General features: G+C 38.5%; 4 protein-coding genes across 4 annotated transcripts; all 4 read right to left on the bottom strand.

Moving 5' to 3' along the window:
- Positions 1-22: 22 nt before the first annotated feature.
- LOC146450358 (BTB and MATH domain-containing protein 45-like) lies at positions 23-9,891 on the bottom strand. The gene is made up of 3 exons (XM_085100522.1): positions 9,188-9,891; positions 1,301-1,352; positions 23-1,090 (listed from the first exon to the last, which is right to left on the bottom strand). Exons 1-3 carry the CDS (start codon positions 9,742-9,744, stop codon positions 464-466), a joined length of 1,236 nt encoding a protein of 411 aa, XP_084956648.1. The 5' UTR covers positions 9,745-9,891; the 3' UTR covers positions 23-463.
- Positions 4,373-17,701, bottom strand: LOC146450356 (uncharacterized). The gene is made up of 2 exons (XM_085100544.1): positions 15,643-17,701; positions 4,373-4,470 (listed from the first exon to the last, which is right to left on the bottom strand). Exon 1 carries the CDS (start codon positions 16,906-16,908, stop codon positions 16,114-16,116), a length of 795 nt encoding a protein of 264 aa, XP_084956670.1. The 5' UTR covers positions 16,909-17,701; the 3' UTR covers positions 4,373-4,470; positions 15,643-16,113.
- LOC146450359 (BTB and MATH domain-containing protein 36-like) lies at positions 4,425-5,895 on the bottom strand. The gene has a single exon (XM_085100545.1). The coding sequence runs from the start codon at positions 5,830-5,832 to the stop codon at positions 5,059-5,061; it is 774 nt and encodes a 257-aa protein (XP_084956671.1). The 5' UTR covers positions 5,833-5,895; the 3' UTR covers positions 4,425-5,058.
- LOC146450357 (BTB and MATH domain-containing protein 36-like) lies at positions 11,206-13,403 on the bottom strand. Its single transcript, XM_085100543.1, has 2 exons — positions 11,782-13,403; positions 11,206-11,742 (listed from the first exon to the last, which is right to left on the bottom strand). The coding sequence occupies exon 1, from the start codon at positions 13,110-13,112 to the stop codon at positions 12,312-12,314; it is 801 nt and encodes a 266-aa protein (XP_084956669.1). The 5' UTR covers positions 13,113-13,403; the 3' UTR covers positions 11,206-11,742; positions 11,782-12,311.
- Positions 17,702-19,564: the final 1,863 nt, after the last annotated feature.

Genomic DNA, 19,564 nt, shown 5'->3' with positions numbered 1-19,564 from the left:
TGTTGATGATAAACCTCTCCATTAAAGTTTAATTCAATAACACGATCTGTCTGGTGGGAAGAACAGACACAAGTGCCACATAATTTGCTGGTTCATATGTTTAGTGCAACATACAGTTATCTCAGACTTTTTGTTAAAATCTGAAATGCTTCCTTTGTAGGCTAGAGATAAAAGAGCATGCTGTAGTTTCTGTTTTCTCGTCACTGCAATAGTTTTCCTAGTTGCAATACCTGGATCGGAACTGTATGAAACAATAAAGATGCCGTTTAACTGGCCATATTCTGCAGTAAGAACACATCAACTGATTACTGGAGATTAGATGCCGGAGATAAAATGGCTCGTAAAGAAGTATCAGTGGCATTTGAACAAAAGTTTGCAGATACAGCATCCTTCAAAGTTTACCGTTAACTAGAACTAAGAAGGCAATTCTGTCTCCTAGTACGGAATATTGTGGTTAATCAATCTAATAAAAGCGATATCTTTGCACATCTTCCTCGAGTCGTTGTATAATTTCCTCAGCAATCTGCAGATAGTTGTCTGCTTCAATCTGGTCACGCATGCGATGCTGCTTTAATTCCTTTAATTTCAAGCGTCGTGCTTCATAGATGCATGTTGATATCAGCGTTTTTATCTGGTACTTTTGTCCATAGACCAACATGGCTAATACGTCGTCCTCTGTCCTGTTTTTGACCATCGACACCATGAACGCCTCACACTTCTGAGCAATGGATTCTATTTGATATTCATGCGCAAGTTCAAACAAGTAGTAGCAATTTTTTTTATTCACCACTTTCTCTTCCAATGGTGGATATATCATTCGCAGCAATTCTTTAAATTCCCTTGCTTTCTTCCCCGGAAGGGGAATTTCATCGCTGTTTTTCTCCTTTAAGTCTGTCTTAAACATCTTCTCGAACACAGGTGACCAAACCGCTAGGGTGCTTCGATGAACATGAAATCTTTGGTCTTCAACAATTAGGACCACATCACTGAACTTCCATGGTGCTGAGAAATCTAATGGATAACTTGAAGGGGCTCTGGCTTGCTTTTTTGTAGCAGCCATCATGTAATGCAATGGTAATAAGATATAGTTCTACAACAAAACTGGAGCAAATGCCTTGAACTGTTTAGGAACTCAAAATGGAGCCTTTGAAACAACTGACTCAATTAAATAGAGTCACGTGACTTTATTACCTTGCATATAAAGTGAGAAGTTTCAATGTGAAAGCCCTGCTGGCATTAGGGAAGGAAGAAAATACAAACAATACAATATGAAAAGCGATAAAGTAGAGTAAAAGTCTACGAGAAATGGAAGATAACGATTGTCACCCCGTCGGCGTTTTCCATATTTTATGCTACAAATGTCACAACAATTAAGCTCATGTTGTTCAAAAATCGGTAGGCGCCTTCCAGCTATACAAACGCCGATTTTGAAGAATGTTTAACGTCAACGAGCCAACGACAATTTAATACTGTGCTCGACGATCGAATGGATGATCTCAATTAGTGAGAACAACTCAGACCTCGTCTCAAAGTACAGACAGCCATTAAACGGTTGAATGGTTAGCTTCAACAAGCGATTTACATCTTGAATCTATGGTTGCAAACTCTCTTTGGCCCCGACGGACGATGGACTCGAAATTCGAATTATTCGATCCCAACGGGCACAGGTTTTAACTCAATAGTCAAATTTACTCCCTTAACGTGCGAAGAATACTATTAATGATCTGCCGGCTCAACAGGCAAGGAATAATGTAAATCCACTGGATCTGTTAGAACTCTTTCCAGGTTCACTGGAGTGCAATTTTAAGTGACGTCATCGCAGGTGTGGATATGCCGGATAATGAAATACCAACCGACTGCGCCTGCTTCCGATCTTAAATCCGACAAATTTTTAGATTAAGTTGGATTTTTTTCGCTACTGTGAAGAAAGGTGTGCTGCCTCGCTAATGCTCGCCTGCAAAAATAATTAACGTAACGTGAAAAAGCTAAGGGTCGTCAGAATGAAAGTGTTTAGAATGACTCGCAGTGCTGCGACTGGTCTCTACACAGAAGAAGAGCAGTGTACAGGCATGATATAAGTAAGTCACTAAATCCAACTGTTACAAGTAATAGATCTGTATTGAAAGTTTTCAACAGGATGAGAGTTGGAAACGCGCGACCACATGATGAATGTCACAATCCCATAGTCACAACGAAAACCGCCTTTCAAGTTTTGTTCACTAGTTTCTTCAGAAATGTTTTCTTATGACCTTTCTTGCTCTTTAAGAACAAATTTAGTCATGCGGATAACTGTTACACTGACTGACAGTCACTGACTAACAGAACAGTAAAAAAAAAAAAAGTAAAGGAATTATTATGCACCAATAGTTTTTGAATCAAACTGACGTTAAAAAGAAATGTTTAGGCTTTACTGAACAGCACTCTTACGTCTTCGTTTACGACCATATATGCTATTTGATGATAAGATTATGCTTCATGTATGATACAACCGTCATTCCCCGTCAGTTTGCTGTATAGGGAAATGTCTAAACCTGTATGATTTCGCATTATAATTTTCAATTTACTCAATATAGCGAGGAAGCTATTGTTGTCAAATATGTAACTTACTACCTTTGTTTAATAAATCCTTTTTATAGCTGCTGACATTTGGTGCCGAAGGATTGACCTGTTCAGGCAACTGAATTAGTTACGAGTGACAATGAAACAGATGTAGTGACAGTACCTTTCATAAGCTGTATACCCTGGGTGTCAGAAGTTTTATCTCGCGCGCAGTGAGGTCTCGGCGGGAGGCCTTTGGGTCCAATCAAAACAGTGAGAGACTTCGAATGGAACTGCTCTCCGCGCTAGGAAAGCCTCTGGCACCCAGGGTTGCGATAGCCTGCGAGCAAGCTCTCTATGAGGTCAGCAGCGAGAGGATATAGTGCGAGGCTGACCTAATATAATAGACACAAATAGGGAGCTTGCTCGCAGACGTTATTTGGCTCATCACGTCACGCACTTCTCGTGGCGTGACGAGCCAAATAACGTCTGCGTAGGAGCCGAGGGTTTCGATTGCTGCTCTTTATTCTTCTAATTGCACAGCAGCCTTGCAACAGTAGAATGGCTTACAAAAATTTTATGAACACCTCTCCTTCTCAAAGACGCACAAATCCGTGATCGTGTTGTTTACATAAAAACTTGTTGATCTTGCCATAAACATCCTAGCAGTATGCAGGATGTTTGTCCCATGAACCTAGTTTAATGGCCTTAGCTCCCACAAGTCTCCTGTAGCTCAGTGGTAGAGCATCTAGCCTGCGTAGCAGTCGTTTCCGTTTCCTTCAAGCCAAGCGGGGCAAGCGCGCGAGGGCATTTGGCAAAAAGGAGCAAAAAAAGTAGGAGCGGGGGGGAGGGGCGGCCCCTCCCCCCCGCTCCTACTTTTTTTGCTCCTTTTTGCCAAATGCCCTCGCGCGCTTGCCCCGCTTGGCTTGAAGGAAACGGAAACGACTGCTACGCAGGCTATAGAGCATCCCAAATAGTAATCGGAGGGTCTTAGATTCGACTCCTGATAGGAGCACTCGGATTTTTTTTCGAGTACGCCTGTGTCACTTACTAAATAATGCATCATTCTCGGCAAACAATCCATTGTAATGGTTATGGTTGTACAGAGATTCGCTCAAATTAAACAGTTTCGCAAGAATCTTTTTTCACACTTCCTTCTCCTTTAGATGCAAACATTTTTATTGGTTGCTACAAATTATATACGTCACATTACATATAAGTCTGCAAATTAAACATGACATACAAAATTGCAATATATAAGCATTGGATACATTTGATTTCTAAGATTCTTTACAAGTGGTTTAACAGTTTTTTCTACTTTTGATATTATTCTTCATGTGACTCGAGTCGTTGCTGAATGTGTACCAGGCCATTCTGCTTGGTTCGTAAATTTGTATTTTCAGATTGTTTACATCGCTTAACACACCATTTAATAAAAATATTACGTCGGATAAGGTTGTTTTCGTCAAATACTATTAATAATGAATATGTACAGTAAATATTGAAAAGAAATAAAATCTTTCGGGCGCGTTTTGTCTTAACTGTTCTAATTGTACCTTGATACTGATTTAAGTCTTTTAATCGAATGTATTAACTGTAGAAAGTTACTTTATCTTATATCAAACCCTTTCCAGCAAAATCCTTCTAAACACTTCCAAGGCTCAAATCTCATTTTATTCTCAGTGATATTCTATGTGCTATAAGGAAATGAGGGAACTTGTAACTGACAAAGAAAAAATAACGATTCTATCGAGAAAAGATTTTAGACAATGAGTAATAAACAGCACGACCTCAGTGGAAAATCAATGCTGACCCCTACCCTATTCAAAATTCAAAGCTGTACTATATTGTCTGTGATTGAAACCTCTTAGTAATGAGCACAGTGCCTCAAAATTACAATGGAATATAACAGAGGTGTAAAATCATCAGCACCTTAGCAAAAATGACTGCAAATGTACCTCTACAAATATTTATACACGTTCGTATTTCGAACGAATTTTTAACTCCTTAAAACAAATGATGATGTTGATTTGATTATATACCTCTTCATTAAAGTTTAATTCAGTAACACTATCTTTCAGGTGGGAAGAACAGACACAAGTGCCACAGAATTTGTTGGTTCATATCAGTTAGTGCAACACACAGTAATCTCAGACTTTTTGTTATAATCTGAAATGCTTCCTTTGTAGGATAGAGATGAAAGTGCATGCTCTAGTTTCTGTTTTCTCGTCATTGCAATAGGTTTCCTAGCTAATTGCAATAATTTATAACTGGCTATGATCTTTATGAAACAATAGAGGTGCGTTCGACTGGCTTTCGCAACTGAGAACACATCAAGTGATTATGGAACTCACCGGAGACAAAAAGGCTCGTAAAACAGTATGGCGTTTGAGTAAAAGTTTGCAGATACGACATCTTACTAAATTTAGTACCAAAAACGAGAACTAAGAAGGCAATCCTGTTTACTAGTATTCTGGAATATGGTTAATGGAACGGAATCTAAATACGGACTTTTGATGATCATAGGCTCATTATTGCTGCTTCAAGTTCCTGTAAATGATTAGCAGTGGAAACAAGGCTATCACATCGAGTGTTGGTTTTAGAGACGTCATTGGCAGTTACACGACTCAAACACGAACCCGTAGTCTGCGTTCGATCATCATAACGGTAAGATTTCATAGTACGTTTTTCACGGCAATGGCTATAAAGAGAACTGCTCACATCATACAGTATAGCTAAGCTATTATTTTTCACTATCGTACACTTTTCCTCAAGTCGTTGTATAATTCCCTCAACAATCTCCAGATAGTTGTCTGCTTCAATCTGGTCACGCATGCGATGCTCCTTTAATTCCTTTAGTTTCAAGCGTCGTGCTTCATAAATCAACATGGCTAACACGTTGTCCTCTGTCCTGTTTTTGACCATAGACACCATGAGCGCCTCACACTTCTGTGCAATGGATTCTACTTGATATTCATGCGCAAGTTCAAACAGGAAGTAGCAATTTCTTTTATTCACCACTTTCTCTTCCAACGATGGATATATCATTAGCAGCAGTTCTTTAAATTCGCTTGCTTTCTTCTCCGGAAGGGGAATTTCATCGCTGGTTTTTTCCTTTAAGCCTGTCGTAAACATCTTCTCGAACACGGGTGACCAAAACGCTAGGGTGCTTCGATGAACATGAAATCTTTGATCTTCAACAATTAAGACCACATCACTGAACTTCCATGGCGCTGAGAAATCTGATGGACAACTTGAAGGGGCTCTGGTTTTCCTTTTTTTAGCAGCCATCATGTAATGCAATGGTAATAAGATGTCCGGTATAGTTCAACAACAAAACTGGAGCAAATGCCTTGAACTGTTTGGGAACTCAAAATGGAGTATTCAGACAACAACTCAATTAAATAAAGCCACGTGACTTTAAATACCTTGCATATAAAATTATAAGTTTTAACGTGAAAGTAACTGCTGGCATTAGGGAAGGAAGAAAATGCAAACAATACAATATGAAATGCGATAAAGTAGAGTAAAAGTCTACGAGAAATGGAAGATAACGGTTGTCATCTGTATTCATAACACCCCGTCGGCGTTTTCCATATTTTATATAATAAATATAAATAATGATCGTTTATTCAACCTTTTTGCAGTATAAACTGAATAACAAGGCGGGTCATTAATTACGTACAAATATATCGGACACATAAATATAACTGTTAATGTTAATACATATCACATTTCGCTATTTCAAACAAGATTCTGGTATTTTATGGTGCAAAAATTTCCAAATCTGTTAGTTCTTGCGGTGGCAGCCACAAAAACAGATTCTCCTGTTCTAAGGGCATACGGTCTTGTGTTCGCAACTCTCGGCACTAAACTTCGTAGCAGGTCGGAAGAGGAGTAACTTCGCTTGAGAAATGTTATACACGCATCCTCCCTCCTCTGGCACAGCAAGATTAAGCCTGACTTCTTAAGCGCGTCCTCATAGCACAGAGAAGGAAAGATAATTTTTAGCGCCCTCTTTTGTATTGACTCAATTTGATCACTTTTAGTATTGCGTGAGGCCAGCCCAAGCGGGATTCGCTACAAATATCGCTACAAATATCACAACAATTAAGCTTATGTTATTCAGAAATCGCCTGCTGCCTTCCAGCGATACAAACACATCTGGAAGAATGTGTAACGTCAACGAGCGAACGAGAATTTTAAAACTGTGGTCGCCAGGGGAGTTTTCTTTTGTCTCAATGGTTAAAAAGAGTTTGACTCGACGATCGAATTTATGATCTCAACTGGTGAGAACGACTCAGTTCTCGTCTCAAAGTACAGACAGCCAGTAAACGGTTGAATGGTTAGCTTCAACGAGCGATTTACATTTCGAATCAATGGTTGCAAGCTCTCTTTGGCTTCGACGGACAAAGAACAATGGACTCGAAATTCGAATTATTCGATCTCAAGGGCACAGATTTTGACTCCTTTAATAACGTGCGAATAATACTATTAATGATCTGCCGGCTCAACAGGCAAGGAATAATGTAAATCCAATGAAACTGTCAGAACTCTCTACAGGTTCACTGAAGTGCAATTTTAAGGCGGGGCTCTACCTGAATTTGAGTGAAATTTGAAGAGGTTTTAAGAATGGATAGAAGAAAGAAAATGATTTTTCGAACACTAACAGACAGTTGATAACCACGCAAGAGCACCCCAGGTTTCTAGTGGACGAACTTGGCGTCCGTCTTTTAATTATTAACTACAAATTTTAATTTTAAAACATCCCTAAATCTTCAACATTTCTTATTTCTTTTAATTTTACCAATCGCAGTAGTTATTTGGCTCGTCACGTCGCGCATTCCTCGTTGCGTGACGAAGCAAAATAACGTCTGCGTGGGAGCCTAGGGTTTCGATTGCCGTCAAGCTGAAAGCATTTTATGAACACCTCTCCTTTTCAAAGACGCACAAATCCGTGCTCGTGTTATTATCATAAAAACTGACTGATGGCATTCTATCCTTATAATGGTTATGGTTGTACAGAGATCTCGGCACTCAAATTAAACAGTCTCCCAAAAATCTTTCTTCACACTTCCTCCTCCTTTAGATGTAAACAACTTTATTGGTTGCTACTACTGTAATTATATACGTCACATTACATATAAGCCTTCAAACACTACATACAAAATTGCAGTATATAAGCATAGTTACATTTAATTTATAAGAGGATTTACACGTGGCTTAACAGTTTCTTCTACTTTTGATTTTATTCTTCATGTGACTCGAATCGTTGCTGAATGTGCACTCGGCCATTTTGCTTGGTCGGTAAATTTGTAATTTCAGATTGTTTTGCCGAATACTATAATGTTCATTACGTAGATGTAAAACATAACTTGCTCTTTTGACTAACTGACTTCAGTTAAGCATTAAAGCAATAAAGCTCAGTGTCATTTCCTTGTTTACTTTAAAGTAGGTGGTGGTCAACTAGAAAGCCTTGGCTACTTTGACCACCACACACATTTTATAATTTGTACTGTATTTATTTTTATCTTGTAATTATCTGTTGTAATACTTTACTTTCTATGTTAATGTTGTGTAAATAGTGTGAAATAAATGAACCTTGAACCTAATGAACCTATAAACTATAATATTGAAAAGTAATTAAATCTTTCAGGCACGGTTTTGTCTTAACTCAGTGTTGTTGTACCTTTATACTGAGATTAATCTCAGTCTTAAACTACGTACGGTTGTTCGTTAAGAGAACCACATGGACAAAAAAATTTTTTGAAGGTTTAACTGTAGAAAGTTATCTTATCTTATATTAAACCCTTTCCAGAAAAACCCTTCTAAAGACTTCCAAGGCTTAAATATCATTTTACTCTCAGTTGTATTCTGCTATAGGGAAAACGAGATAACTTGTAATTTATGAAGGAAAAAATATCGATTCTCTCGAGGAAAGATTTTAGATAATGAGCAATCAAGAGCAGGACCTCAGTGGAAAATCAATGCTAACCCCTACCCTATTCAAAAGCATTTTTGACTAAGTTATCCTATATTGTCTCTGATTGAGACCGGCTTATGAATAAGCACAGTGCCTCAAGAATAGAATGTAAATATTACGGAGGTGTATAATCATCAGCACCTTAGCAAAAATGACTGCAAATGAAGCTCTTCAAATGATTATACGCGAACGAGTTTTTAACCCCTAGACATAACATGTAAAACTAAATGAAACTTTGTTGGTTCATATTTAGTGCGTGCAACACAATAATCTCGGACTTTTTTATATAACCTGAAATGCTTCCTTTGTAGGCTTGAGACCATGTGCATGATCTAATTTTTTCTCGTTGTTCAGCATAGTTTTTCTAGTTTCAATACCTGATTATGACATTTTTGAAACAATAAAGGTGCGTTCCACCGGCCATATTCCGCAATAAGAATACATCAGGTGGTTATTGGGAAAAAATGGCTCGTAAATCAGTATGGTGTTTGAGTAAAAGTTTGCAAATACAGCACCTCTCTAATTATATTTACCAAAAGTGAGAACTATGGAGGTAATTTTGTTTACTAGTATTCTGGAATATCGTTAATCGAAAGCAATTTAAAGACGGTCTTTTGATGATCACAGGGTTTGTATTGCTGCCTCTAGTTCCTGTAATTGTTGAGCAGTGAAAGCGAGAGAATTTCCTTAGCAATCTCCAGATAGTTGTCTGCTTCAATCTGGTCACGCATGCGATGCTCCTTTAATTCCTTTAATTTCAAGCGCCGTGCTTCAAAGATGCATGTTGATATCAGCGTTTTTATCTGGTACTTTTGTCCATAGACCAACATGGCTAACACGTCGTTCTCTACCCTGTTTTTGACCATAGACACCATAAGCGCCTCGCACTTCTGTACAATGGATTCTATTTGATATTCATGAGCAAGTTCAAACAGGAAGGAGCAATTTCTTTTAGTCACCACTTTCTCTTCCAACGGTGGATATATCATTAGCAGCAGTTCTTTAAATTCGCTTGCTTTCTTTCCCGGAAGGGGAATTTCATCGCTGGTTTTCTCCTTCAAGTCTGTCGTAAACATCTTCTCAAACACAGGTGACCAAACCGCTAGGGTGCTTCGATGAACATGAAATCTTTGATCTTCAACAATAAGGACCACATCACTGAGCTTCCACGGCGCAGAGAAATCTGGTTGGCGACTTGAAGGGGCGTTTGTGTTAGCCATCATGTAATACAATGGCAATAAGACGTCCGGTAGTAGTTCTACCGACAAAACTGGAGCAAGTGCCTTGAACTGTTTTGAAACTCAAAATGGAGTCTTTCAGTCAATAACCCAATTAAACGAAGTCACGTGACTTCTATTATCTTGCAGATTAAAACAAAGGTCACACGAAGGAGGGGTTAGCGGAAAGAAAGTGTTTAGAATGACTCGAAGAAGTGCTACGATTAGTTCTATTCAGAAGAGGGTCAGTGCACAGACATAATATTAATAAATCACTATTAAAATCCAACTATTACAGTTCTGGGTTTGATTGAAAGTTTTCAGCAGTACGCGATCTAAGTTAGAAGCGACCAGTAGTTGTAACGGAATCGCTAGAATGTGATAATTCTTCAGCCACAAGTAACGCTTTCACTCAGGTTCTTTCAGGGTGAAATTTCAAGCCGAGGTCTTAAACAAGGCCGAAAGCTCGGCACACACGAAGCATATTTCAATGTATTACAGGAAAAGTAAAGCTATCGTTAGAGACAGTGTTACCCTGAGAAAGTAAATACAGTGTACTAAGGTTTCCTAAACTGGCTGCAAGAATGCGACGAACAATCAAGACCAATCAAGCCACCGACCGGTAAAGCAACACTCTTTTCGGGGATGAAATCCGGATCCGTGGGAGCGGCAGCATGACAAACAGCCTTTATGATCAGTGAAAATCATCAGAGCAAATGGGAGAATGGGAAGGAAGCGGAAATAATAAGTTCACTGGCGTTTAAGAAGAGAACAGTAATTTCCTCTTATTTTATGCGGGAGGCCTAATCAAATGCCTTTCTCAGGAACTAAGCCTATCAAATCCGGTAAACGGAAAACATTTCGAAAAGCATAAACATATAACAAGTGAATCAAAATAGCATTTCTAAAATTCTTTCGTATATAAATGATAGACTGCGGGCATAGATATTACTTAATCACCACAACGTCCCTTTCTAAGTTGGTATGAAATCCAGATGTCCTACAGTGGAATCGTTATTGTACTTGCCATCATCATCATTATCCTCCATCTTTAATTCGAGACTGAAAGAAATCGAAATGGCAAATGCTAGTAGCAAGGCTTTAAACGAAGGTAGACTGGGGTAAAAGTATTGTTGAGATGTGGCAGAACCGTCTTTGTGCTACTTTAATTGTTATTTCTCTCAGAGGGACTCCAAAGGTAACCTGCTTACTAAAAGCTGGATAAGGGGAAGTCAATATTTATTAGCTCCAATAATCCGCTTGAAATTTTCTGCTTACGGTATGTTGTGCATGGAGCAGGGGTTGTAAGCAAACCCTTCTTAAACGAAACAAGAGAATCGGTACAGTGAATGCCTGAGTAACCTTCTAAGCGCTACAGATGACACTGAGTCAGCTACCTCAAAATTCGCAGGATTGTTATTTTCAAGTAACCCTAAAATGTTATGTTTTGAGTGTAACCAAGTTGACGTCGACTGAAAATTTTTTAAATTTTCTTTAATATAACACAGACTAGAGATCACAATGAGATGCCCAAGCCAGGGGCTTATCTGGCACAGGTATAAAATTAACTCTACGTTACAAGACATTCCAAAGATAACATCATAAACATCAACCCATTTCCAGCTTAAAATAGTCATAAAACTGTAACTATCCTGTACTTTTATCTCTCGCGATACCTGGGACAAAGTTTAATGTGCATTGTATCCCAAACTGATTTGCCATCCCAGTGAGTGACGCCATACAAAGATCTTGATATCGATTTTAGTTCTTGTGGTGAATGTTAACTATCTCAGGTTGTCGGTTTGATTCTCAGCCTATTGTTTCTAAGAAATGTGGAGTTTTAGGCGACTTGGAAGAGCTAAAGGATTAACTGCGTATCGTCATGTTCTAAATGGTACAGCTGCATGCAGTCGGCAAATCTTGATTATGAAGGGGCTGTTCAACCCCCGAAAGGTGTATGAGGCAAATGAAAAATTCTATATGTTAACACGCAAAAAAAAGAAACTGAAAAAAAAAAAAAAAAAAAAAAGGAACACACTAAACTGATAGCATAAAGATAAGTATATAAAAAGCCTTGTTCTAGAAACCGTGGTTTAAATTACTACCTACAGGTTAATTTCAATATACAGAGCTACATGGCCCTGACAGTCACCTTGAACTACCAACCAAAAACAATATAAACAACAACAGTTTTATGCTAATGACACGCCGGCGTTCTTTCAAATTATTGTAACTCTAACAGTGCAGTAGTATTCTTTGGTTTGCAACTGTTAACATCACGGATAGCTATTTGATATGTATAACGATTCCATTTGGTAAAATGGTGTTAGGGTCACTGACGAGTATTGCTTAACATATTGTTGCTGTTTCTGGTGTAATGGTTCACCGCATGGTGATTAAGTTTGTGTTTTGCAGACAGTTTAGTTCATGTATCGTCAATAGGACTGATACGTTAATCAGTCACTAGGAATAAACATAATTGTTTAGATTTTAAGTCTATTTTTAATAGTAGAGTTACTTCACTATCTGGTGCTAATTAAGCATCAACTCTTACCCCTCTTTAAAATACGTCTTCAAGGCAAGGTTTCTATTGCTGCCTTTATTTTCTTTACGTGTGAAGCAGCATCAGCAAGGCTGTTGCATTCAATGTTCTTAGTAACGTCTTCCTTTAAACGATCTAGAAATTTATCGGTGCTTTCCTTTTCTCGATACAAACTATACATGTTACCTTTATACTTGGCATGATAATACAAAGATCGGCTCAAATAAAACAGCCCTTCCATACTCTTGTCTTTCACCATTTTACACTGTCCTTCGAGTCGCTGGATAATTCCTTCAGTGATCTGCACATAATTGTCGGGGTCGATCTGATCACGCATGGCATGCTGCTTTAATTCGTTCAAAGTTAAACGCCGTGCTTCATAAATACATGTAGCTATCAGCTTTTTCAGCTGGTACTTTTGCCCAAAGATCAGTACTTGTAGTAAGTCATCCTCGGTCTTTGTTTCGACCATGGACACCATAAAATCTTCGCACTTCCGTGCAATGGAAATTATTTGATATTCATGTGCAAGCTCCAGTAAGAAACAACAGTTGTCTTTGGTCACCAGCTTCTCATCCAAAGAGGGATACATCATTTGCAATAATTCTTTAATTTCGCTAGGTTTCTTCTCTGGAAGAGGGATTTCCTGCTTGGTTTTCTCTTGAAACTCTGACGCAAACCTTTTCTCAAACACTGGCGACCACAACATTAGAATATTTCGATGAACGTGAAACCTTTGATCTTCAACTACAAGAACCACATCACTAAACTTCCATGGCTCCAAGAACTCTGGTGGATTATGATCCGCTGAACCAATGTCTCTCGCAGCCATTTTGTAGTAATTATAAAAAAATAAATGTCGAACTGAAACACTGCTTTGCCTATCTACTATAGACTCAGATTCGACTGGCTTCACAATCTTGTGAACCTTTATGGTCTTATCTCGCACCCAGAGCCTTCAAGCTCTTTGGTCAGCGGTTAGTCGCCCGGAGAGGCTCTAAGGAACTTAGTCTCCTCTGCAATGTTGTTTAAAATTTTTAAAATTTTCTGCTCTGTAACGGCTTGCATTGTTTTACCGCAGAAATCCTGCGGTAATAAAATTCCAGTTTCCCAGGGTCTCTCCTGGCGACCAACTGCTGGTCAAAGAGCTTGAGGATTTATCTCGTACCGGTAACCCAGAGTCCAAGATAGATAATCTTTATTTATTCACGGACAATTCATCAGCTACAACTAAATAAATCATTACAAAGATAATAATAATAATAATAATAATAATAATAATAATAATAATAATAATAGTAATAGTAATAATAATAATAATAATAATAATAATAATAATAATAATAATAATAATAATTCACTAATAAACAAAAAGCTGCTTTGCACGAATGCCGAGCCTTAAAGTACTTGTTTGAGTACACGTTTGAATTGACCAAGGGAAACCGCTTGCCTTAGGATGGCGCCACTGTAGCTACAGCTATTTTTGTGATAGTTATAGGAATACCGTATTTATTCTTAACCGCCCACCCTCGAATTAGCGTCCACCTCGAATAAGCGCCTACCCTCATAGGCCCAAAATTTATTCGATTCGAATAAATACGGTATTATTTTTGTAATAGTCCTTAGGCTCTTTGGCCAGCGTTTGGGTTATTTGGCTCTTCACGCACTCCTCGTGGCGTGACAAGCTAAAAAACGTCTGTGAAGGAGGCTAGGGTTTCGATTGCTGCCTATAGCACAGCAGCCTTGCAACTGTAGAAAGGCTGAAAGCATTTTATGATCACCCTCCATTTCAAAGGCCCACATTTTAACCGTGCTCGTGTTATCATCATAAAAACTGATTGATGGCATACCATCTTTATAATGGTTATGGTTGAACAGAGATTCGCTCAAATTAAACAGTTTAATAATGATAATAATAATAATAATTATAATAATAACAACAACAATAATAATAATAATAATAATAATAATAATAATAATAACAACTTTTTTTAAGTCTCAAATCTGGATAGCCGAGCACAAGTGCCCTACTAATTGGGGAGACTAAAAATTATAAAGTAAAATCTATTCAACTAAGATTAAGTAAAGTTAAGAAAACCTAATAATTAATTATCATTAATTAACACCTAAAAAATTATTTATTTGACAATCAACTAGAAAGGTGAATAGCAAGAACATTCATCCGCCGTCCAACAGAGAGCTGACGTCAAACTTTCATAGCGATTTAAAGTTGTTCAAAGTTTTTCCCGAAATTCTTTCTTCCCGCTTCCTTCTCGATTCTACTTCAGATACGAACAACTTTATTTGTTTCTACAAATGTACGTCACATTGCATCTAAGTCCGCAAACATTACAGACACAATTGAAATATATTAGCACTAGGTACATTTGAATTCTAAGGCTTTACAAATGGTTTAAAAGTTTCTTTACTTTTGATATTATTCTTCATGTGACTCGAATCGTTGTGGATATGTACTCGGCTATTCTGCTTGGTCAGTAAAATTGTACTGTCAGATTATTTTCATTACTTCACAAAACATTTAATGCGTCCATTTTGCGTCGGTTGTTTTTGTCAAATACTAAAATGTTCATTATATAGAGGTAAAACATAACATACTCATTTGACTATGTAGCTGATATAATATTATTGAATATGTAGTAATATAAAATTGAAAGGTAATCAAATAGGCACCTTTAGTCTTCTGAACTCTTCTTGTACCTTTATACTGACATTAGTCTTAGACTTTTACCAGGTTGTTCGTTCATAAACAAAACAAATGTTTGAATGTTTAACTGTAGAAAATTATCTTATCTTATATTAAACGGCTATCCAGCAAAATCCTTATAAGGGAACTGATCATTGCACGTTTGTTCGAAAAGGACCCACCTTGTCTGGGGTAGGGGTTATTCAAGACACTACCTGTCTCATGAACATTACCGACAAACTGAATTTTATTGGCTTTAAAATTTGAGTTGACACAGAAATATTCAGCTAGCAAGATTCAACATTGCTTGATAAACACAAAAGTGAGATTTTCTACTGCTTGATAGAGGAGTGGCCATGCATTATAGACACTATCTTTAGAAGTTGAGGCTACACCTGCAGACGCTACCATCGATTTTGGGGTTTGGTGAGTCCTGTTTGAGTATAGTAGTTTTGACCACTTCCCTAATATAAAGACTTCCAAGGCTCAAGTTTCATTTTACTCTCAGTTGTATTCTATGTGCTATAGGCAAAATGAGGGAACTTGTAACTGACGAAGCTGTCCTATATTGTCTCTGATTAAGACCTCTTAGTTATAAGCAAGGTGCCTTAAGAATACAATATAACGGAATATAATAGAGGTGTAAAATCATCAGCACCTTGTGAATGCAGATATTCCTCTACAAATAATCATACCTCACCCATTAAAGTTTTGATTTAGTAACATGTTGTGTCTGGTGGAAAGTATAAAGACACAAAGTAGTGCCCCAAAATTCGTTGGTTCATGTTTAGAGTGAACACAAAAATGTCAGACTTTTTGTTACAACCTGAAATACTTAAAAGTGCATGCTCTAGTTTCTGAATTCTCGTCATTGCAATAGTTTTTCTAGTTTCGCTGATACCTCACTATGATCTTTATGTAACAGCAAGAGTGTGTTCGACTGGCCATACACGTTTTTCGCAATTTTAGAACACATTAAATGATTACTAGGAATGCCAGAATACAAAATGGCCCGTACATTTCGCGCGAGAGTTTAGTTTTTCTCAAATTTACCGAAAACGAAAACTTGAGGTCAATTCTATTTATTCGTAGTTTAGAATACGGTTAATCGAACACAATCTAAATGCATTTACAGGCTCTGCATTGTTAGCTTTAGTTCCTGTAATTTTCTAGCAGTGGAGGCAAGGCTTTCACATCGAGTGCCGGTTTTACAGACGTCTCTGCATAAACTAGTTAAATACCAATCTGGGGTATCTTGAGAGACACCAGCTGTCATAGCACCTTTACCTGTGCAATGGCTATACAGATATTTGCTCGCTTCAAGAAGTTGTGCTGCGCTGTTATTCTTCGCTACCTCACACTTTTCTTCGAGTCGTTGTATAATTCCCTCAGCAATCTCCAGATAGTTGTCTGCTTCAATCTGGTCACGCAAACGATGCTGCTTTAATTCCTTTAATTTCAAGCGTCGTGCTTCATAGATGCATGTTGATATCAGCGTTTTCATCTGGTACTTTTGTCCATAGACTAACATGGCTAATACGTCTTTCTCTATCCTGTTTTTGACCATAGACACCATGAGCGCCTCACACTTCTGAGAAATGGATTCTATTTGATATTCATGCGCAAGTTCGAACAGGAAGTAGCAATTTCTTGTAGTCAACAATTTCTCTTCCAAGGATGGATACATCATTTGCAGCAATTCTTTAAATTCGCTCGCTTTCTTCTCCGGAATGGGAATTTCATCGCTGTTTTTCTCCTTTAAGTCTGTCGTAAACATCTTTTCGAACACAGGTGACCAAAACGCCAGGGTGCTTCGATGAACATGAAATTTCTGATCTTCAACAATTAGGACCACATCACTGAACTTCCATGGCGCTGAGAAATCTGGTGGGTGACTTAAAAGGGCGTTTGTAGCAGCCATCATGTAATTCAATGGTAACACGACGTCCGGAAGAACTGTTTTGGAACTCAAAATGGAGTCTTTCAGACAATAATCAAATTAAACAGAGTCACGTGACTTCTATTATCTTGCAGATAAAAACATAAGTCACGCGCAGAAAGGGTCATCAGAAGGAAAGTGTTTAGAATGACTCGTGGTGCTACGATTGGCTCTACACAGAATAGGGGGAGTGCACAGACATGATATAAATAAATCACTATTAAAATCCAACTGTTACAGGTACTAAGTTTGATTGACAGTTTTCAGCAGTGCGCGAACTGAGTTGGAAGCGACCACTAGTTGTAACGGAATCTCTAGACCCTACTACATGCAGAATGTGATACTCCCTCAGCCACAAGTAACGCCGTCACTGAGGCTCTTCAGGGGGAAAATTCCAGCAGAGGTCTAAAACAAGGCAGAAAGCTCGACACGCACGAAGCCTAGTTAAACTTGTTTCAGGAAAGGTAAAGCTATCGTTAGAGACAGTGTTACTCTGAGAATGTAAATACTAAGGTTTCCTAAAATGGCTGCAAGAATGTGACGAACAATCAAGCCACCGCCAGGTTAGGCTCGATTACCAGCCGCTGTTCGGGAACGAGTCTACGCTGTTCTTGGGGATAAAGCCGGATCCGGGGGAGCGGCAGCATGACAAACAGCCTTTATAATAAGGGAAAATTATCAGAGCAAATGGGAGAATGGGAAGGAAGTTGAAATAATAAGTTCACAGGCGTTTAATAAGAGAACAGTCAGTTTCCTCTAATTTTATGCAGGAGGAACATTTCGAAAGGCATAAACATATAACAAGTGAATCAAAATAGCATTTCTAAAATTCAACGTTTGAATATCTTAGCCCGCAAAACTGATCTCTTTAAAGCTGGTATGAAATTCACATGTCTTACACTAAAATCATTATTGAACTTGCCATCATCATCATCATTATCCCCCATCTTTGATTCTAGAAAAGAGACCTATAAATGGCAAATGCTAGCAGGTGAGGTATTAAATGAAGGTAGACTTGGGTAGAAGTCTTATTCAGATGTGGCAGAACCGTCTTTATGGCACTTTAATTGTTATTTCTCTTAGAGATACCCCAAAGGGATACTAAGGTAACCTCCTCACTAATGCTAATAGCTGGGCAATCAGATGAAAAGTCAATATTTATTTGCTCCAATAATCCGCTTGAAATTTTCTGCTTACAGCATGTTGTGCATGGAGCAGGGGCTATTAGCAAACCCTTCTGGAATGAAAAATCGATAACCGGTTCAGTGAATGAAACCTTCTTGGCGCTACAGGTGACACTGAGTGGCTTCCTCAAAATTCCTAGGCTTGTTAGTTTGAAATAACCCTCAGAAATGTTCTGCCTTTAGAAGTGTACACTAACTAAACCCTGAGTAATATAGCACAGACTAGAGATTAGTCAGGGGCTTGTATAGTATAGGTGCAATCAGGCGAATTATATTTAAAGGCCCGTTCACACGTAGCCTCAAGTCGTCTTCTTATGCGCCAAAAGATTGACCTCACTGGACTCCCACGAAAACGGGCTTTGAGTTCACACGGCGCGATTTCAGATGCGATTTTTTCGGCGATGTGACGGGGACGCCAAATCGCGCGGTGTGATCACCCGCGATGGACCAGCGACGTCGCACGGCTGTCGCAGGCGTTTTGAACATGTTCAAACTTCACTGCGATTTGGATATCCTAGTGGTCCATCGAAAGGAGATTTGTCAGTGTTTTCAAGATGGCGGAGAAAGGTGTTGATGCCGAAAAAGGTGGAAAAAAGAATTGTAATAAGAATATTTGTATCACACAAAGTCAGACGGCTGCAAAAACAACGACAAAAAGAAAAAGGCTAGGAAAGTTTATCACTTAAAAGAAAGAGCGACAACCTTTCAGTTCAGTGACACGTAACCTTAGATGGGACTTTTTAGAAATTCTAAGGCTAGGAGCTCGAGTTGAATTGCTACAAAATTTGAGAAACAATCTGATTAAATTCAGCTTTCCCCTTGCAATCAACTTGCCGTCAGATTCATTTCCACAGCCACAAGAAAATACTTATTTCATTGGCCTCAAGTCAATCCCCATAACTTGCCTGATCCGCACGCATTTCGAATAACCTCGCTCAAAGAACTGAGCTCGGACAAACATCCTCAAGTCTTTCAGGACTACTACAGGAGCTGCACGCCACGCTGAACCCTCAGTACCCACGTGAAAAGAATTTGATTCTGACCGTTTAAAATTTTGGTTTTCCGTTTATTTACTCTCAGTAATTTTAGAGTTTTTTACCTTTCTTCGATCCTCTATAGTATTAGCTCTCGTTAGTTTGGTGATCTAGTGATGAGCATGTCACGTCGTTCGGTCTCAGTGTCGGGTTCCACCCTGGTACGAGTCTATGTTGTCGTGATGTTTTCTCAGACAAAAACCGGCTCTATTCCTTATCGACCTTTAAATAATTACCCTGCACTAATGCATTCCAGGACGGAACAATTGCAATCCTGTAATAGTGCATCTCATCCGAGGATGGAAGGAATGTTGACACATCATGATATTGCTTTATAGTTCGAGCAGCCGGAGAATCGATAGCTTGACCCGAGGAAGTGTTGGACTAGCAGACACTGATTAACAGTTTGAGAAAAAGTTCATA

Source organism: Pavona decussata, unplaced genomic scaffold (genome assembly GCF_977016875.1).
Source record: "Pavona decussata unplaced genomic scaffold, jaPavDecu1.1 SCAFFOLD_468, whole genome shotgun sequence".
NCBI classification, from domain to species: Eukaryota; Metazoa; Cnidaria; class Anthozoa; order Scleractinia; family Agariciidae; genus Pavona; species Pavona decussata.
Note: the sequence above shows the minus strand (reverse complement) of the source record. Positions and strands in the feature narration are given on the sequence as shown.